The 20,012-nt window shown below is 25.4% G+C and overlaps 2 protein-coding genes across 2 annotated transcripts; one reads left to right on the top strand and one right to left on the bottom strand.

Annotated features, from left to right (window-relative positions):
• Positions 1 to 208: 208 nt before the first annotated feature.
• Positions 209 to 5,548, bottom strand: LOC129988428 (BET1-like protein). The gene is made up of 4 exons (XM_056096654.1): positions 5,378 to 5,548; positions 2,366 to 2,439; positions 1,278 to 1,334; positions 209 to 519 (listed from the first exon to the last, which is right to left on the bottom strand). Exons 1-4 carry the CDS (start codon positions 5,397 to 5,399, stop codon positions 352 to 354), a joined length of 321 nt encoding a protein of 106 aa, XP_055952629.1. The 5' UTR covers positions 5,400 to 5,548; the 3' UTR covers positions 209 to 351.
• A 98-nt stretch (positions 5,549 to 5,646) lies between these two features.
• Positions 5,647 to 19,977, top strand: LOC129988445 (coiled-coil domain-containing protein 113-like). The gene is made up of 8 exons (XM_056096673.1): positions 5,647 to 6,117; positions 6,607 to 6,850; positions 9,537 to 9,692; positions 11,370 to 11,450; positions 13,831 to 13,986; positions 14,450 to 14,557; positions 18,182 to 18,337; positions 19,605 to 19,977. The coding sequence occupies exons 1-8, from the start codon at positions 5,894 to 5,896 to the stop codon at positions 19,656 to 19,658; spliced, it is 1,179 nt and encodes a 392-aa protein (XP_055952648.1). The 5' UTR covers positions 5,647 to 5,893; the 3' UTR covers positions 19,659 to 19,977.
• The last annotated feature ends 35 nt before the right edge of the window (positions 19,978 to 20,012 follow it).

Here is a 20,012-nt window from a genome sequence, read left to right on the forward strand (position 1 = left end):
GTTTTTCTATATGTACTAAACTAGATAGTGCAAAAATTAAATATTGACATAAAACAGCAGCAATCTTAATATGTGTAACAATTATTTAATGATAAGAATTGAACAGATATGGATTTTTAAATGCAAATATTTTAAAATGAATGCATAAATATTTTTTTATTAAAAGCAAAAAATGGATATAATACTATTAGAAAAAAAAATAATCAAATTATTCTTTCAGGATACTGTTTATTTACATGCTAATATATTTTAATGCTTAATATACATATTTGTTCACAGTAACAATATATATACATATTTCAAAGAGCTCAACATTCATAAATACATGGAATTTTGAAATATGTTTTTGTGTTATCGCGTTACTTTATTGGCCAAATAATAAAAAACAATAAAAAGGCCAACAGTTATCAGCACCACATAGCACATCAGTCTCCTATCACTACGACCAGTAAACATCATCTTGTTAACTTTGTTGAGACTTCCAGATAAAAATCCTGTGCTGCTGTCAAATTCATTATCCTGTAAAATTATTATTAATAATTATTTCAGATTGACCATAGAATAAACTTAATGATATTTAACCCATTTAATTTAAATGAATATAATTTAGATTCCTCTTTCAAAACAAATATTTTAATGGCTTTTATAACTACAACAATTCATTTACTTCAGTGTAGTTGTAGTTTATCTTTTCTAGCTTCAGAGATAATATCTAAATGATTTTTTAACATATCATTTATCCATTTAATATCACCATATAAAATATTTTTCTTGCCTACTTCTCTGATAAGACAGTCACTGAAAATTAAAAATTTCTTTTGACTATTTCCCTATTTAATTTAGATGGCCTATTAAAATATTCTGCATTGGAATCATTCTTTTACGATTAATTTAATTAACAATATTTTAAAAATGTATTCGTTTCAGATGAGGACATAAAAAAATCGCATTTTAAGTCAAATTATAAATGCAATTTCTGACATTTTAAATAATTATTAATAGTATTCTTTGAAGTATGAAGTATTCTTTGTCTTATAGCTTATAAAATATTTAATTCAACACAATTATTAACTAATAAATATATTCATTGCAAAGAAAATTTAATTTTGACTGCAAGGAAGCTAAAAATTTGTTAAATTTTTGATTCTGATGAAAAAGGAATTAATGCGTAAAATAAAATTTACTTTATTCACACTTAATCTGTAATTGATTAATTACAGTAAATTGAAATGCTTTCAAAACTTTGTTAATATTTAAATTATGAATATAAAAATTACCACATCATCCAATAATCTGTTATGATCTTTGGCTTCAACTTCAATATCATATGCAACCTGTGAAAGAGTATAAAAAAATAAGGCTGAAAACAAATATTATGTAATTACACATTTTTTGTTAAAAAAAAATTAAAGATATTGTAATGTGTAAACTATTTAATAAAATGCAGATTTAATACTGTTAATTCAATATGATTATTTCATACTTTAACAGAATTTAATCTGCATCCTAAATAGATCTTTGTTTCCATATAAGAAATTAAATCATATTTATAACTAAGGTATAATTAAAGTTAACTCCCAAAAGAAACTGTTCAACACTGAATTAAATATCCATACAAAAATAATCTTATGTGGCATTTTCTATTATAAAAGTTCATATATTTTTAGTACTGTGAATTAAAGATTGCACAAAATCTAAAGAGATCAAATTTGTTTTGAGTGTGCATGATACAGCCTTAGAATAAAAATGTTGAAGCTCAAAAAAAATGAATTGTGCTAACATAAATATTGAGAAATAAAATAGGTACGATTAATTGAACAATAAATTTATACAAAAAGCTCTAGAAATATTATTTTAGAATTATTACATAACAGAAAATTAATCAAACTGAAGAATGAAATTTAATTCTGAAAATGTTGAAATAAGCAATATTAGAAACATGTCATGTTTATTTCAACATGTCATATTAAAATTATTATAGCTGAACTGTTTAGAAAATCTATATTCACATTTATAAATATTTAAAAAGCAACATGATTTATATTAATATATTGTGCACCATTGTCTTAAGTTATGTCATTTTCATTCAGATGGCATCAGTCATTGTAGATTGGCACATTAAAAAAAATTATATTCTCCTAATAACTTTTAATATGAAGATTACAAAATAATATAGCTATATTCATGCAGACTTTTGTAATGTAAAGTAACTCTGCTTATTAGCATACCAAAGAAATTGGAAACTGCTGCCAAAATAGTCGGCACTTGACAAATTAAAAATACTTTTTATTTTTTTATTAAAAAAAAGAAAAAAGGTTGTCAATTGCTTGAAATTAAATAATGCAAGACAGTAGTATTTGTTTACCGATTTCAGTTTTGAGATTTTCTTAGCCAACTCATCAGCACGGTATCGATTTTGAGCTTCAAGAGCATCTTCACCTAAAAATAATGAATTTTTTTAAAGCCTATAATGTATATAAGAGTTGCTAAGAAGCCAATCTGGATAAATCCATATTTAATATTTTCTGATTTTGTAAATTTGATGGAATTAATAATATATTTAATTATTACAGGAGTTATTTGTTTCTTTGTAATCCAAAATTGTATACTTATAAAAAAATAATAAGACCAAACAATTTTAAAAGCAATTTTTTCATTTTTGGGATTTAACTTCATTGGCTCCTGAGCAACTTATTAAAAAGAAAATACAAAAAAAAAAAAAAAAAATGATTTAGCAGCTAGCTAATAGCAATTATAATCACTGTTTTTTGGTTTCATTTTCTCTCTTTTTCTTTTTTTTCACTTGAAAGATATTACTGTTTCAGTGAAAAATGAAAATGCAAACAAAAAGTTGTTGATGTTTGCAAATAAAAGTTTAGCTGATGATAGACAATTACAGAGCAGTTAATATTCAACCATAAACAGAAATTACAATAAATAATGCTTCAAAATTTTACAAAGAAAGAGGCAATTCAACAAAAAAACAATATGATAATACAGTTTTAAACTTAATTATTATAATTGAATAAAAAATGACAAAGAATTATTGATTAAAATATGGTATTTAGTACATTTGCTATGTAGCAACATACATTTAGGCATGCCAAATTACCCTCATACTAAGAAACAAAATGATTGATGATGAGAAGACTTAGTATGCCTTTGCACATCTTTTTATAGATTTATTGAAATCAAAAACCGACACAATACTACAGATTTAATAGCAATACTTATTTATCAAATTTCATTAATCTCTGTCATGTTTCTGAGTTGTTTTTACAAGTATACAAAAGTAAAAACTAATAGATGGGCAATTCCTTGATGCGTTTGATTCAAAATTTGATAAAATCTATATTTTTGACATTAAAACTGTTTCCAAATTTCATTTATCTAAGTTGTTGTATTCTTGAGTCATATGCAAGTGCAACAGTTAAGTCTAACAAGTGGTCAGTGTCTTAATTTACTTGATTTAAAATTTAATATGAATCTGTACTTAAGATCTTAATCTGTGTACTAAATTTTATACATCTAGTTCTTTATATTTTGTAGTTATCGTACTCACCTGTTGCTAGACTTCCAGACAAACTTTCTGTGCATAGATTTTGTTCAAAATTGGATAGAAATCTACAAATTTTGTGTTACAATCACACACTAAATTTGATCTGTTTAACTAAATCATTCACAGGTATAAATAATTCCAAAAATTGTTTTTTGGACTCAAAGAGGGCAGAAATGGTGAATTCATCAACATCTTTAGTTTGAAGATTAACATACTTTCTCTGTAGATATGAGAAAAATAAAAGTATCAGATATTTTAACGCTACTATTTTTTTTGTATTTTCAAAAAAAAAAAAAAAAAAAAGTCAAAGTTTATTAGGAATCAAAAATTGTGGTACTGGTATATATCACAAGGCTTCCATAAGAAATCACTAAAAAGGATGAATACATTGTAAAAATAGCTAACTGCACATCATCCAACAATAAAGTTTCGGAAAAAAAATGATGGTAAAATGCAGATGATCAACTAAGTGAAACAAGAGGTTGCATGCATATATATATATATATATATTTCTTTCTCTCTTTTTTCCCAATGACCCTAGTGTCAGATCACATAAATAAATAAATTGGATAATTTTGTATAAATCTGCCCCTCCCCCCCAAAAAAAAATATTTCCAATAAATGGATATAATATAATTTCCAGAAAATATCACTTCAATTTTCTAAAAAACTGTATTTTACTCAAACAATGATTACTTGGCAAATCTTCATATGCTTTGAATGAGAAGTTTTGGTTAGTACATTTGGTTTACTAAAGACTTCTGAGAATTCTTTGTTTATTTCTTTCAAGAATAAGATCTGATCTTTATTTACTAAAAACTTTTACAATTTTCTTATTCAGGTATTTCTCTTATCAGACACATTTAGATATATAAATTGCACCTTTCTGAATTAAATAAATCATAAAGTTTAATGACCATGCCATATTTTTAAGTATCCAATGAAGTAGTTATGTTATCCATATTTGCAGTACTAGCACACTGGCAGTTTGAACGACATTAATATTCTAGATAAAACAGTAACTGTTAATGATATTATACTTTAAAACATCCTGAGCAGTACAGATTTTTTTAATATGAATTAGACTGAACAGTTTCTGCTATATCATATATTTTGCCAATCTAACTCAAAAGTGCACTATTTTCGGTCTTAATAAAAACAAAACACAAACAATAGTTTCTAAATATATTAAGTATAACTCAGGAATAAAAGGACTTTCCCTTAAGAATGTTTTTGATACCATTCATTCTGCTAAAAATGCTAGTTATTTACACAGACATATGGCAAATTGAAATAATTATATATTACTCGATTTTCGGAGTATAAATATAAAAACTATTCAGCAAAAATAATGCTATAAAATTATTTTGAAGCATTCTCTTTGAAATAACCAGATATATAACTTAAAAATTATTTCCGCCAAGCCATTTTTAATTATTTCTCATATAAAAAATTCGGGCAAATAAGAATTGTATTTTAGCAATATATATAAAAAATATTAGTTTTTTCATTAGTTAATATTAAATTGTTTTTTTAATACTTTTTTAAACACCACAAATTCAGCACATAGAATAACATATATATATAACACATATATTGGAAATAGAAATATTAAATGCATTTTCTTCATTTCTAAGAATTGTTTTATATGATTTCTATGAACATTTATATATGACACTATAACAGATTTCGCAGTGTACCTACAACAAAAGAAATTTTGATGAATTAGTCTTTTCTTTTCAATAATTCTATTATAATAATATTTATATTTTTTAAAAAACAAATTCCAATTGTTTGTAGAAAAAACGAATTACTTACCAAGCTGTCTCGATGAATTCATTTTAAATCATTCACAAAACAATTCAAATAAACATTCCAGAATTTTGACTTTCAAAATATTTATTAGCTACACTGATAAACAAAACAAAACAAAACAACTTTCTTCATTACTTTGATCCGTCAGCATTCTGGAAATGTGCAGCATATAGAGACAGTAAGAAACAAGGAAGTGACGTCATAATATTTCAACTGACGTTGCAAATGATCCTAGGAAAAATTCGCGTTGTCAAGGCAACTGTGATTAAGACGATGCCGTTCGAGAAGTAAACAATCTGCACTATATGGTTGTTCTATTATCTAGCATTACAAAACATTTAGATTAACCGTGAATAATTTTATGTACATAATGTGTGTGATGGAATATTATGATTTGTGCCATTATTTCCCTCCCTAAATGAGATTAACGAGTGTCAAAATTATTTGTTTATGTAATTCATGATGAAGAACAACTTTGTCTCGGATTGGTGTAATTAATTCCAGTGAGAAGAGAATAATATGGAAGATTCCGAAGGCAAATTATTAAATACAAATAATAATAATACTGAATCGTTTGAAAACGAAAGGGATGTCTCTGAACAACCGCCAAATTTGAACGAGAAAGTTGATTATCAAGAGCTTGATCGGTGGAGGGAATCTGCAGACTTTGATGAGTTTAAATTACACAATTATTTAAATAATTTATCTGAAGAGTCTTTGTCAGCATTATTAAAAGATATCAAGTAAGCAACTGCTTTAATTGTAGTTTTTGATATTTTTATTTCGATAAATAATATTGACAAAGATTTATGCATGGCACATAATGTGCAAAAATTTATTATAGAATGGGAAATAACTTATAGTGATGTGTGTTTTGAAAAAGTAATGATTTTTTTCCTTGTCAACTTTGTAAAGGAACTTCAGTTATTCATTAAATGAACTAAAAGAATTTTAGAAATCTGTTTAAAAGCTACATAAAAAAAAAATCATGGCATTTATTTTAATATCTGAAAACAATTGTGTTTTAGATAAATAATAATTTTTTTTATTTCACCTCATTTTTTAAACTTTTTATTCCATTTATATAATTTTATTTTTGTAATTGTATTACTTAACCTAAAATATTTATTCCATAATATAAAATGGATTATATGCATCTTATGTTATATAAATAAATGTCATGAGCAAAAGTATTGCTTTCATGCTAAAATTCTAAAATGTTTTATTTTTAGTGAAGCTAACAATATTTTGGTGAAAGAAAATGATATATATGAGTTTGTTTTAAAACATGATGATACAGTTCACAATGTACTGGAAATGCTTGATATGGACATTCATTCACAAACATCAGAAGATACATATTCCCCTCTGTCTTATCCTGCAAAATGTTACTTTGCTCATAAACGGTTAAAAAGTTTGGAAGAGGATCTGGAAAGAAAACTATCTTTTTGGAAACTTGAAGTTCAAGATTTAGAGGTAAATATGGAAAATGGAGCTCTAATATTAATTCAGAATATATAAATTATAGGGCTAAAGTAATTTATAAGGAAGAGTTTTACATTCTTATTTCCTAATTAGTGAGACAAATGACTTTATGTGTTGAAAAAAATTATCATATTTTTATGCAGTTTGCCTGTGTTTTTCATTATCCTTAAAAGAATTAAATTAATATCTATGTAATTATTTCTTTTATCAGTTTTTCAAATTTTTTTTAGTTTTCAAATTTAAAGGTATATAAGATTTTTCATTCATCATTTATCACTTATTAATGTCTTAGTTTTCAACAATTTTACATTTAAAGTTTAAAAATTGATATATAATGATATTTTAAACTCTAATTTCTATTTAATTAATTTCCAAGATTTTATCCTAATTTAGCCCCTAGTAACTTCATTCTAAAATTTATTTCGTGATGAAATTCCACTTTCTCTACTTAATTAATTCAAGAGAAGCTTCATAAAATTGCTTAATCAGCTAAACGCCACACGCTCGGCGTGAAAGGGTAAAAATGTCCAGTAAGCACATTCTTTCTTAAAAGATCCCTGTGTTTCCCTTACATGTGATTGACATGCATCAGAAATCCCTATCAGAATCTTAATAATATATTAGCACTGTGGAGAAATATTTTCCGTATCAAAATCTAAGGTTATATAAGGCGAGGGATAATTTATTTCACCCTTCTTCCCTACTTCTGCTTTTGTAATGCGCTGTGGCGGACGTCTTGTCCGTGTCTCTGCTTGTAAATAATTACATTTCCCGATGAATATTAAAAAGTATTTAAAAATGTTAAAAGTATCTTCACTGTCTTCAAACTGCATTCTGCTTCACATAAAATAATGTTACATATATATATATATATATATATATATATATATTAAAGCTTAAATTTCAATATATTTATGAATATGTATTATTTTGAATCAATGAAATAATTATAACATGAATTTCTCAATGTGTGTGCTTGCAATATTTTATATTCAGTTTATCTTATTATTAAAAGAAAAAATACATTTGATTTTTTATTAAGTAATTGTCTCTATAATATTATTTTTGAGTTTTCTTAATTGTACTTTTTCAATCCTTAAAATTTTCCAATTATGTTTTCAATATTGACTGTGAAGTTTCAGTCATTGCATAAATTAAATAAATGAAATTTTATACTTTTTGTTAGATTGAAAGTAGTCAAAATATGTTTCAAATATACTAGGTACAACAGTCATATGTACCGACACATATAATTTTCTCTTAATTTTTTATGAAATTTGAACAACAGGTACATTTTGGTAATAGCAATTTTAATGATAAAAATTGGTATTTTGTATAATTTTTATGCTTACTAATGATTGTTGTTCATTTAATAAAAATGCATCCATTCTCCTTAAAAAAATTGTTATTGTGTATTTGTGATTTATGTTAAGACCTACACTTTTATTTCCCTGTATTAGTTCACAGAAATAATATATATTAAAAAGGATAATCATGTTGCCTAGATTCTTAATCATTCCATAGAGTCCAGACCAGAGAAAGTTTGAAATTAATAGAGATTTATTAAAAATTCTTTTTTGATTGAAATCTGGGCTTATTTTTCAAGATATTTGAAAATTATACAGAAAATTTCACTATTTTTGATAACAGAACATATAATAACATTATATATAATAGTTATTTATAACTTTTATAAAACATTGTTGCAGAATTTGTCCAGCAGTTGCATGGTAAAAGAAGCCCAATAGGATGAATAATGGATAACGATGGTATTATACCACAAGAAAGCATATAAATGCATCCGAAGCATGCACAGAGATAGTACTTGCAAAAATCAATAATTCTGTAGCAAATAGTAAAATGCTTAGCATAAAACAACTGCATATCTCATTTTGACCAAAGAAAGAATTCACTTCTGTCTTAATTCATATTCACCACTACCTTTATATAGATTCCCTGACAAAGCAAAGAACTTTCTAGATTAATCACTGGATCTCGAGATTAAATAGAAATATCACTTTAATTCCTGCACTTTTGAAAACTTTACTTATTATTATTGCTAAACCCAAGAGTCATTATCCTGATATCCATTCAACACTCATTAGGATATCTAAAAAACTATCTTTCTTACTATAAGATTAACAGCAGCGATTCATAACAATATATGAACTGCAGTCTTTTTTTATATCACTGTAAGTCCTTGACATCAGGAAGTTGGGACTTGATTCTCTTTAATGCATTTTACTTATTCTACTGAAAATACTAAACTATAGGAAGGACCAGATTGGTGCATTTTGGGATAATGGCACATCTGTATTATTATAAAACAAAGTATCTCTAATTCATGATAATTATCTTCAATAATCATTTTAATGTTTTACATCTTATATCGGTATTTTGGGATTATCCTGTCAACACTCGCAAAAAGTGCCAAAGGATTGGCGATTTTCGAATATCCGCAGAAGTTACCTTTTGGCGATAATATCAGGTTTGGCAAAATTGGTCAACGGGATAATCTCAAAGTACCCTTATATCAATACTGCAAATCTCAAGAATTCAAACTTTATGTCAATGTAATAACAATAATCAATGCATTATGTAACAAAATTCATATATTTTTCTTATAAATAAGATATATAAAGAATCACATTAAATTTTTATTATTGTGCTATTTCAGTGCAGAATGAAATCCATAAGTTTGTCATTAGAAGCTCTGAAAGAAGAACAAGAGACATTTAACAAAAACGTTCGATTTGGTGGCAGGAATCCAGTTACAAAGAGAGTAATTTTACAAAAAGTAGCCAAGTATTTTGATGACAGTATTAAACATAAAGTAAGAATTTTTTTCATACTTTCTAAAAATGAAAAAGACAAAGTTATTTACATCTTTTATTTTAGGTGCAGGTTAGTCTAAAAGGTGTTCATAAATTGTTAGATGGATGTATCATATATAAACTTTATTATTATGTGGCCATAAACTCCCACTATAGAATGTTTCCAATTACACTAACTTAAAGAATAAAGATCAGGCATACAATATTGCTTTATTAGTCATCATAGGAATTTATCATTTCCAATTAATTTGCAGTATCACTTGAAGCTTCTTTCTTCGTATGTGAAATTTCTATTCAAAATTTTTGGATCTATAGCAACAATGCATATTTTGCAAATGCTTGATTAGGCAATGCATTCAAAATTCACAAAATTTTTCCAAATACATACTTATTTATTTATTATTTTTAAGAAGTCAGAATGAGATGTGGATATATTATAAACAACACTTCTGAAAATTCATAAGCTAAGAGATTGTTATGACAAACTGATGAATATTACTTAACCAACCAATCATAGAAGAAAGGCACTATTGAGATAGTTGTTTATTCCTGAAAATGTTTCATTGAATGTTATGTTTCATCGAAATATATTGGTGCCTCTTCATTTTGAAACTATATGATAAAAAAAAGAAATACCATAATACAATAATAAAAAGGCATAATCTTTAAAAAAATGTTTTGTTAAAATATCACATATTAGCTAAATAATGTAGAATTTTTAGCTAAATATTCTATAATAATTCATATTCTAAGAATTTGCAGTCTTTCATAATATTGTTTATATGCACTGCTTTCTATACTTTCACCATTTATATGACCAGTTATTTTAATGACTTTTCTAGTAGCTAACTCATGAATTGCCATGGGTTATATCTACCAGCCATCTTTTCATGGACATGTAGATTCACTAGTAAAGAAATTTTATGTTAAAATTTGCAGCTTTGCAAATTTCTATGAAAAAATTTCTATGGTCTGTAATTGTGTAAAAGACATTGACTTGCTTCTAATGTCTAAATTATTTGGATATGAATCAAATGGTAAAATCTTTCCTTGAACTATTTACATCCCAATTGAGAAAGATATGGCAGAATTCCTGACCACAGCTCTTAACTATATTTAAATTGAATTTGCTTTATATATATCCATTTTTCTATATTATATGTCTGATGGCATACAGAGATTTGATAGCTACCTAAGAAACTTTTTTGAAGTGCAACAGGTGTTTGATTTATCCATTGTCATTTTCTATTTTTTAAATTAAATTCATTTTTGTTTCTTGCTGTACAATGGGTTTCCATACCTTTCATATTGTTTCTTTGAACGATAGTAATTCCTGCCATCTCCTGTCATAGAATAAATTAGTGACAAAAGCATGCAACTGCAATTTTGATAACACATTTTTACTTTAGGTTTAAAGTTTGTTTGGTGAAATTAAGCTTAAAGTCTCTTAAATTACTTTGCTTATGAATTATTTATGCATTACCTATATAATTCAAATCTGTGAATATTAATGGCATAGTGTTGTTGATTTTTTTTAATTTTATCTTTTGACCAATATTTTTTAATAATAAAATTAATCTGAATTTGTTAATTAGATAATATTTGTGTTTTTAATTTGTTTTATATAATTAATTTCTTAATTTAACAGTGTCTGTATTTTTTGGAAAATTTTTTAGATGGCAATGACCAACAGATATAAAATTCAAATTCAAAGTGATATCATGGAACGGAACAAACTTGCATGTCAATTTAAAGAGGTAAGTTATTTTAAATGGAATGTGATATAGTTGAATTTTGATGTATTATACTTCATCAAAATTTTTATTTATCATGATGATTATTGTTAATTACATATTTTATTAAGTATTTTTTTATTTAAAATTTTTTGAAAAATATAAATGCAAAACTTTATTTTGTGTCTGAAACAATCTTTAAGGCATAGTATGATGTTTTTTCTGTTGATTGATTGATTTCACCAGTTTAATTATTTATTTGTATTATATTCAAATAAAGTATATTTTGGTTGAGAGTAAATTAATCAACATTATAGAAAAACATAAGTAGCTATCCTAAATTGAATATTCATCTTTGTAATTTTTTATGACATATATAAAATTGTATTTCCAATTAAAATATTTTATTTTAAGCCATTTAAATATGTCACAATTATATATTTGATAGTTTTTCTTTAAAGATATTAATTTTTGGGGCAATTCTATTAATTTTCAATAAATTTATTGCATATTATTGAAAGATTTCTTTAAATGAAAGTTTAAAATTATAATAAAATAAGATGCATAAGGTGGATTGAGAATATTAAACCATGTGTTCGGCATGAATTTATTAAACCATGAGTTTGTTATGAAGAATTTTGATTAGTTACATTATACATATAAAACAGAACAGAAAATGAGAAATTGAAAAGGCAGAACTTACATAGATTTGCAAATTCTCATATGTTATCAAGGTTAACTTAAAATAAAAAAAATAATAAATGCAAAAAATGTGAAGATATATTGCTTCATTTACCCTAACACCTCAGCCAGTTGTTCTGGTGAGAGAACTTGATATCACCTTGATCAAGCACATTTTTCATACAAGCATCTTTTTCTATTAAAGGGATCTTGTATGAACATCATGATTTTATGGTCATAATTATGAAAATTGATTTTATGGTCATAATTATGAAAATTGATTTTATGGTCATACTTATTTTAACCAATTGCAATTTTTTTAATCACCATACTTTTATGGTGCATCATCTCTAAACATTTGTGATTCTATAACCACCTCAAGTAAAGCATTTTAGTTACTTGAAGTCCATTGATTTTTATCCTTACATTTATATAAATTTCAGATTTTATAATTTTATACATGTTATAATCTTTTTTTTAATGCAGGATTTTAATGATTTAAAGCCATGCTTCATTTTTGATATTTTAAATTTTACCATTTGATCATGTTTTAATTGTATCATTGGCACAACATGGCCAGATGTGACCCTTGTATCATAAAACCCAGAATAACAAAAGCAAAAAAGTGCATGCTTAATTAGCTTGATTAAAGTGCCTATTAGCAAATGAAAGTTGAGTGAAAATAAGAACAATAAATTCAAAAAATTTATTATTTTTATTTTTTTACATTATACTTGCACCTTTAGCATATTATTGTATTTTTCGGCCACTGTCACGTTAATGGGAAAGGGCTCATAAGATTTGTAAGATATTACATGAATTATTGCATTTTTTCTCCTCAAAACTGTCTTAAAAGCTCATTTATGCATAATGTTAGTCATTTTAAAAATGTTTCAATAATAATAATAATAATAATAAAAAGTGGTGCCTTTGTTATATAATTTGCATCAAACTACACTTTAATAAATATAACTATCAATTATTTTATTAAATAATCGCCTTTTTTTTTCTTTTTATGGTTTTCAAAATGAAATAAGTTACTGAGTTTAATTAATAAATGATTAAAAATAAATGAGCAAGTTTACTTAAAAGATATTGCAAAGAACTACTGTTTTAAAAAATACAATTATGTCATTATATTTTATTGTTTATTATGATTAACATTAAACTAATTTAGATAAAATTTAATTGAAAAGTATTTAAACAGCAATAATTTAAAAAGATTATGTGTAATTTTCTCAAAAGATTTGCATTTAAGATAATGAAAAAATGATATAATTAGTTTTTAATAATGAAATCAAATATATACGCTTAATTTTAAAGATTGCTTTTGAAAAATTTTGTCTTTCTATACTGCTGAATTAAAAAAAAATAATCCAATAAGTTATTAAGTAATTTAATGACTCAGAAATGAATTATTTATAAAAGAATTTTTTAATTGTCACAGAAAAGTTTTTAAGTTTTCTTATCATTTGATGCTTACATAATGCTCTTATATAGTTGCAATATCTTGATGAAGTATTTTCTTAATTTTTTTCCTTAAATGGTACATATTTTGAACAGAAATAGCTTTGTATAAATAAAAATGATAGTACATATTTTTGAAATTTATTCTTCAATTTTATAAATCAATAATTTATCATAATGTTTTCTATATATAATATTTCTTATTTTTCATATAATATTTTTAGCATACTTAAAAATAATTAATGTTTTTCCTAAGCAAGAAAAGCGACTTGCTTCATTGGATTTGATGAAATATAAAGAAGCCAAGTTTGAGCATGATAAATCTTGTAAAGCTTTACACAAGCACAAAGAACAACTTTCAAAATGCAAATCAAAATATAGCTTCTTACTTCAAAGTATTGCTGATATAAAGGTGGGTAACATATTTTGATGATAAAACAATTCCCATTTTTCAAGAAATTCTTATTCTGTCATATTATGAAAGAGGATTAGAATATATATGTGTGATATGTGCGTGAATATTGTTTCAATGAAAAAAAAAAAAATGCATAATTTAAATACAACAATTACTATACTAATATAAAATGCTCTTTGATTATCTTTGTTACCCTTTTCAGCATACCTTTGTGTTCATTTTTATTGTGAAAATGTAATTTAAATACAAAATAAATTTTTTTGCAAGAAACTTATTTTTAATAACAATTGACAAAACAATTCTTTTTGTAATATCATGAACATCTGTGATTAGCCCTAAGGGCAAATGCTCATACCTTTTCAAAATGGCTAATTTTCAGTGTTGTTTATTTTGGAGTATACAACCATAGATTAACGAAAATATACCAAGCTATATATATATACTGATATTATACTTTCAGAAATCCTTAGAAAAAGAGGGAAAGGAAATACAAGAATTACAAGCTGCTGTATCCAAGAAAGAAGCAATGAAAAATGTCATGTTATCTGAAAAAACTCGCAATGACCAGGTATTCCTTTAAAGTAAACATTTATTTGCATACTTTTTGTTACACTTTTATGTATGTAAGTTAGAAGTTAGATATGTGATTTTATAATCTCAAAACTGATATTTAGGAATAAGACTTGCTGAGAAATATTTTCAAAGTATAATTTTAATCTAATAAAATTTTGGATGCCATATTTTCTGTATTTGAAATGGTAAAAAACAAGCAAACAAAAAACAAACAAACTGATATAGCTATTTAGTTACCGGTATTTTATTTCATGAAATATGTCATGTTTTTCAGGCTCACTGTCTACTTCAGAAAAGTCTTGACTGTCATTTCAAAGATTTGCTTAATAGATTTTAAAACTTATGTATAGATTCTTATACATTTAATTCAATGCTCTGATATTTTACCTCACTATAAATTCTCTAATGTGTCAAAACATTTTCTAATCCACAAGTAATTTTCAAAATTTCTGAACAGAAGAAAGAGAGAATATAACACTTTTGTTATTTATTTATTGATTGAAATACTGTCTAAAGAGATATCTAAATTTGTAGCACATACAGCTATTCCATGCTGCACATATCAGTCTGTGTTGACATGTGACACCACTTATGGAATTTTTGTGTGGTAGAACTGATAAAATGTCTGGAACCCGCTTTCTGAAATGGTCTCTAATCAAAGTGTTGCAATTACGTACACACATAAACACTTCTACTGTGACATTCCTGTAGTCTTGGAAAAAGTATTCGAAATTTTCAATCAACTCTTAGAGAGAAAATAATTTGTTAAGCAATTTGAAGATTTTTTAATCACAAAAAAATGTATAAAATTTTTTTTTGTGTGTGAATGATATTTCCTGATATACGTTTTGGTTAAATGTCATTTTTAATCATTTCTTTCATCATGGTTAGTTTGAAATGTTCTGTAGTTAATGCCTATCATAAATCATATCTGTAAACTACAGGCTCCGTCGAGGCTGTGTGTGACGTCATTGCTGGCCGCTCATCATCCGGATATGACGCGCGAAGCTTCTAAAAAAGCTATTCTTTCCTCTTCGGAACTCTCTCGCAAACTGCCACGGTAAAATGCGTAGTAAAAATCAAATGTTTAATTTCTTTAGTTAAACTGTAAATAAAATTATTTTTCTAAAACATCCCAATAATTGGAGTTGCAACAAATACACACAAGCGGCAGTTCATTTCAAATTTAAATGAGTAACATCCTTCTTCAATTTCATGGAACAGGAGAAGTTAGATAATATGCTGTTAATTGAATTTTCTGTAGCCCAGATATTGGATATTGGTGAAATAATAGATACTTTTTTAAAATGATAATTTGAAATAAACAAGCATGCACTTTTGTACAATTTTGTAATACCGGTATTCACAAGTTTAAATACCGTTTTTTCGGTATTTACTAGAAATTTTTTTAAATTGTCCCCACTATATGTTCAGGGATCGCCAATATAGCAAAATAGTATACGTTTTTGTTTTTATGTCATCCTAAAGGGCGAAATTAACTAGACTGTGAATACAAAGTTGCATCGTACAATCAAGAAAAGTGATAAAATACTGTTTGACAACGGATTGTAAAACCCTCCGCGCTTTAGATCATGGCTTAGGATGGGTTTAATTCGGCAAAATAGGGGTGAGAGGAAAGATGAAAGGAGATGTTTACATTTAACAATGAAGACTCGAGGTTTTATGAGACGTAAATATTAAATATAATTAGTAATACAGAATGTCTTACGGTGTTTACATAATTATAATGATTTTAAAAATGAAAATGAAAAAGAAGAAAAGAGACTAAACAATTTAAATCTGACCAAGTTTATAGTAAATTTTCATAAAATTTTTTACCGGCAAACCTATCCACATTCAGAAGAATTGGGTACAGTTTTCGAAGATTATGATGACACTAATGTCGATAGTGAAAAGGAATTGTCTCTTGAATAAAAATTAGAATTAGCGATAAATAAAAAAAAATTCAACAAACCAAAATACAATATAGAAATCAGTTATATCCAAAACTATCCGAAGATAAATCGATTAATTCGAAGATGATGGATTTAGAGCTAAATACTTGGAAAAAGTATATCGCGCATTGCTAACCATTGCTAACAGAACCACTAACCAGCGTAGATGCCGAAAGATCGTTTTCGCCAGCTAGTAATTTTTGAACAAAATTACGTTCCAGGCTTAATGACAGTACAATTGATGAATTATGTTTTTTAAGATCACATTTCAAAATTTGTAATAGTATCATAAACAATAGTAATATTTACACATTTTTGTGATTTAAATAAGTAAGATATTCCTTATGATTCTTTATATACTGTTATAATTTGTAAGTTACAAATTATTTTTTGTGATATTTACACTCTCTAATAAAACTGGCAAATAAAACAAAGAAACATCTGCGTTTTCTTTCTTTTTCTGAAATTTCTAATTCCGGTATTAAAACCGGTATCCTGGTATTAAGATTTAAAAAATACCGAATACCGGTATTGAACTTCTGGTTCGATATTGCAATCCCTAAGTGTGAATTTACAATAATAATAATAGCTGAATTAATTTTTTTAGTCTTTCTAAATTATAATATCTTTTAAAATAACTTAATAATATTATAAATAATTATAACACTTCTAAAAAAATGAAGGATTTTCATATATATTGATAATAAGAGTTTAATTTTTTTTGTAAATCACACCCTAAATATTTAATTTGGTGTACTGTTGTCTAGTTATGTCATTGTTTGACACTTCATCATATATTATGATAACTCCTCATTGAATATTATGAAAGAAAAGATATTATAGCGAATATGAAAATAAATTAAAAGTATGTACAATTTGCAAAAAGAACTGACAAGCTTTCATGAATCATCAAGTTAGTTTTTGAAAAAAAAAATTAAAATTATTATAGGTTTGATAATTTTTATTTTAATGTATGATGCATATTAATTGATCAAACATAAGATGGATTTGTGAAGAATATTTATATCCAATATATATTAAAATGCAAGAATATGCATATTTTTATGTTTAAAATATTTTAAAATGTTTACAGCATTTTCATTTTTTTAAAGTTTCTTAATTCTTTTGGAATTTTAAGTCAATAGTATTATAAGATAAATTTGTTTTTAGTTTTATGTAATAATTTCATTCAGAAAAAATGAATAGAAGATTCTGGAACGGGAAATTTGTGCATCATATTTAACCGTAAGCTAATATGCTTTAATATGTTGTCTTGAATATTGAAAGAGCATTAGTATTAAAATCATATAAGAAATCAAAGCTTATTTTGTACATCTTTTTATAAAATATTTATGTACAGATTTCATCCCTTCTGCTCAGAAGGTCATTTAAAGGTCTACTCCTAAATCATTCATGTATAACATCTAAGTGCATGCTAAGTTTTTAATTTTGAAAAATAATAATTTATTTTTCTCATCTAAATAGTATTAAATTAATGTTCAATAGTTTGAAATAATTTTCTATTAATATTATTTTATTATTACTTATAAATAAAAAGCAAGTATAAGCACAAAATAATTAAGTAAATCAATATATTTGTGAAGCATCAAAAATTTTCAGCATATTTAATTGTATTTGTTTTATGATTTACTATCATTCCTCAGAGAGTTGCAGAATTAAATGCTGCCATGCGTAAAATACAGCTAGATCCTAGGCGTCATGGTTTGCCAGAAGTAGCTGAATATGCTGTAGTCAAGAAAGAAAATGAAATTCTGAAACGAAATATTAAAAAATGGAGGAAGAAAGTTGCTGTTGCTGAAGTAGGGAATAATAATTATTTTATTGTATTTTTTGTAGGATAATGAACATATGCTGTATGCGGTTTTAGATAATTCTACAAATTTGTTTATTTACCGACATTGTTCTGACCTAAAAAGAATAATTATAATATAATCTTAAAAAAAAGGAACAATTATAAAACTTAAATGACTTGATTCATAAGAATTATGAAAACATAATTTTCAGATTGAATATGAGACTAATTAAAAAAATGATTACTCACATATTGATAGGTTAAAGTTACAATGGAATAAGCTATTTCTTCCCCTCCCACTCAGAAATTAGCACATTGCATAAGGCATTGTTCCAGGAACAGAAATGTTGCAATGTCTTCATTTTAGCTATCCTTTGGATGCAGTTTAACATAGCAGTAGAATTAAAATTTTGTGTATTGTTTAAAATGTTAAACTTTTTTCCTGTGAAAAATTAACTTACAATAATTTTAAGATGTCCATTTATTCACAAAATAAATTATACCCTTTTTAGAGGTATTCATAACCAGGCATGTTTATAAGTAAATAAATAAATAAATATGATTTAGAAAAATAACAATGCAGTTTATGGGAGTTGAACCATTTATTTGAATTTGAAACTAATCTTTAATATTCATTAAACTTTTCCCATTTTTTAAATTTATGTTTACACTATGAATATTATGTTTTAACTTGTATCATTTTTAAATATAATAATTATTAAAATATTAACATTAAAATATATTTTATATTAACATTAACATGTAATGCATGATATTTTGACTTCCATTTTTAATACCTTATTTTCACCTCTTCCAAATTTGTCTTGAATGCATTGGCGAATAATATACAATGATTTCCAATGGCTGTGTATTTATAATTTAATTTCTCATAATAAAAGAGTTAGAATTATAATGTATTCAGAAATAATTCCATTATAGATAAGACAGAAGTACTTTCATTATATAAAAGCTGGATAAGAATCAAAATGAATTATTTTAATTATATTGATTATTTCTTAATATTTAAATGCAAAAACTTATATTGCATATAATAATTCATAGCAGATTAAGAAATATGTATTTCATAAGAATTTATTCTTTGGTACTGCTTTGTATACTCAAAAGAAGAGAAATTATTGTATTGTTTGCTGTTTCATTTGTATGTTATTAATTTTCGACTTACTGTTAAACTGGAATATCTTATGAAATTCTTCAATTGTATGTGAGTTAATTGGAAATGAATAAAGATGATTCAAAATTTCAATTTATTGCAGCAAGCGAAGCTCATGCACCTGAGTGCTTTAAAGAAGAAAGCCAAGCATAAGTAAAAAGAAGTAATTAATCCTTTTTTATGAATGTTTAATAAAATTTCTATAAAAATATGAATTGTTTATGCTGCATATCTTAGTTGAATTAATTTCTTTTCAATAAGTTTGTATTTTATTTTCTCAGTTTTATTCATTTGCATTTTTTTTGTCTTCTCACGAGATTTTTATATACAATACTTGATTCTGATGAATTGCAAGAGTTACAGAATAATGCTGTTTCACTGTTTGGATGACAGAAGAATGTGGTCCAAAATTTTTAAATGAATAAAATGAAATATTTTCAAGAGTGTTATGTTCACATATTTCAATCTGGGACCTCTTTCCTTTTACCAAAATAGTCGAAAATTCGAAGCA

Source organism: Argiope bruennichi, chromosome 10 (genome assembly GCF_947563725.1).
Source record: "Argiope bruennichi chromosome 10, qqArgBrue1.1, whole genome shotgun sequence".
In the NCBI taxonomy this organism is placed as follows: domain Eukaryota; kingdom Metazoa; phylum Arthropoda; class Arachnida; order Araneae; family Araneidae; genus Argiope; species Argiope bruennichi.

What these genes read in the sequence shown, in the direction of transcription:
- LOC129988428 (XM_056096654.1), bottom strand. Translation starts at nt 5,399, where the DNA reads ATGAATTCATCGAGACAGCTTG. An exon ending in AAATCTCAAAACTGAAATCG is followed by an intron (nt 1,335 to 2,365) that starts GTAAACAAATAC and finishes ACTCTTTCACAG; the next exon opens with GTTGCATATGATATTGAAGT. An exon ending in ACAGATTATTGGATGATGTG is followed by an intron (nt 520 to 1,277) that starts GTAATTTTTATA and finishes ATAATTTTACAG; the next exon opens with GATAATGAATTTGACAGCAG.
- LOC129988445 (XM_056096673.1), top strand. Translation starts at nt 5,894, where the DNA reads ATGGAAGATTCCGAAGGCAAATTATTAAATACAAATAATAATAATACT. An exon ending in GCATTATTAAAAGATATCAA is followed by an intron (nt 6,118 to 6,606) that starts GTAAGCAACTGC and finishes TTTTATTTTTAG; the next exon opens with TGAAGCTAACAATATTTTGG. An exon ending in TTGAAGTTCAAGATTTAGAG is followed by an intron (nt 6,851 to 9,536) that starts GTAAATATGGAA and finishes GTGCTATTTCAG; the next exon opens with TGCAGAATGAAATCCATAAG.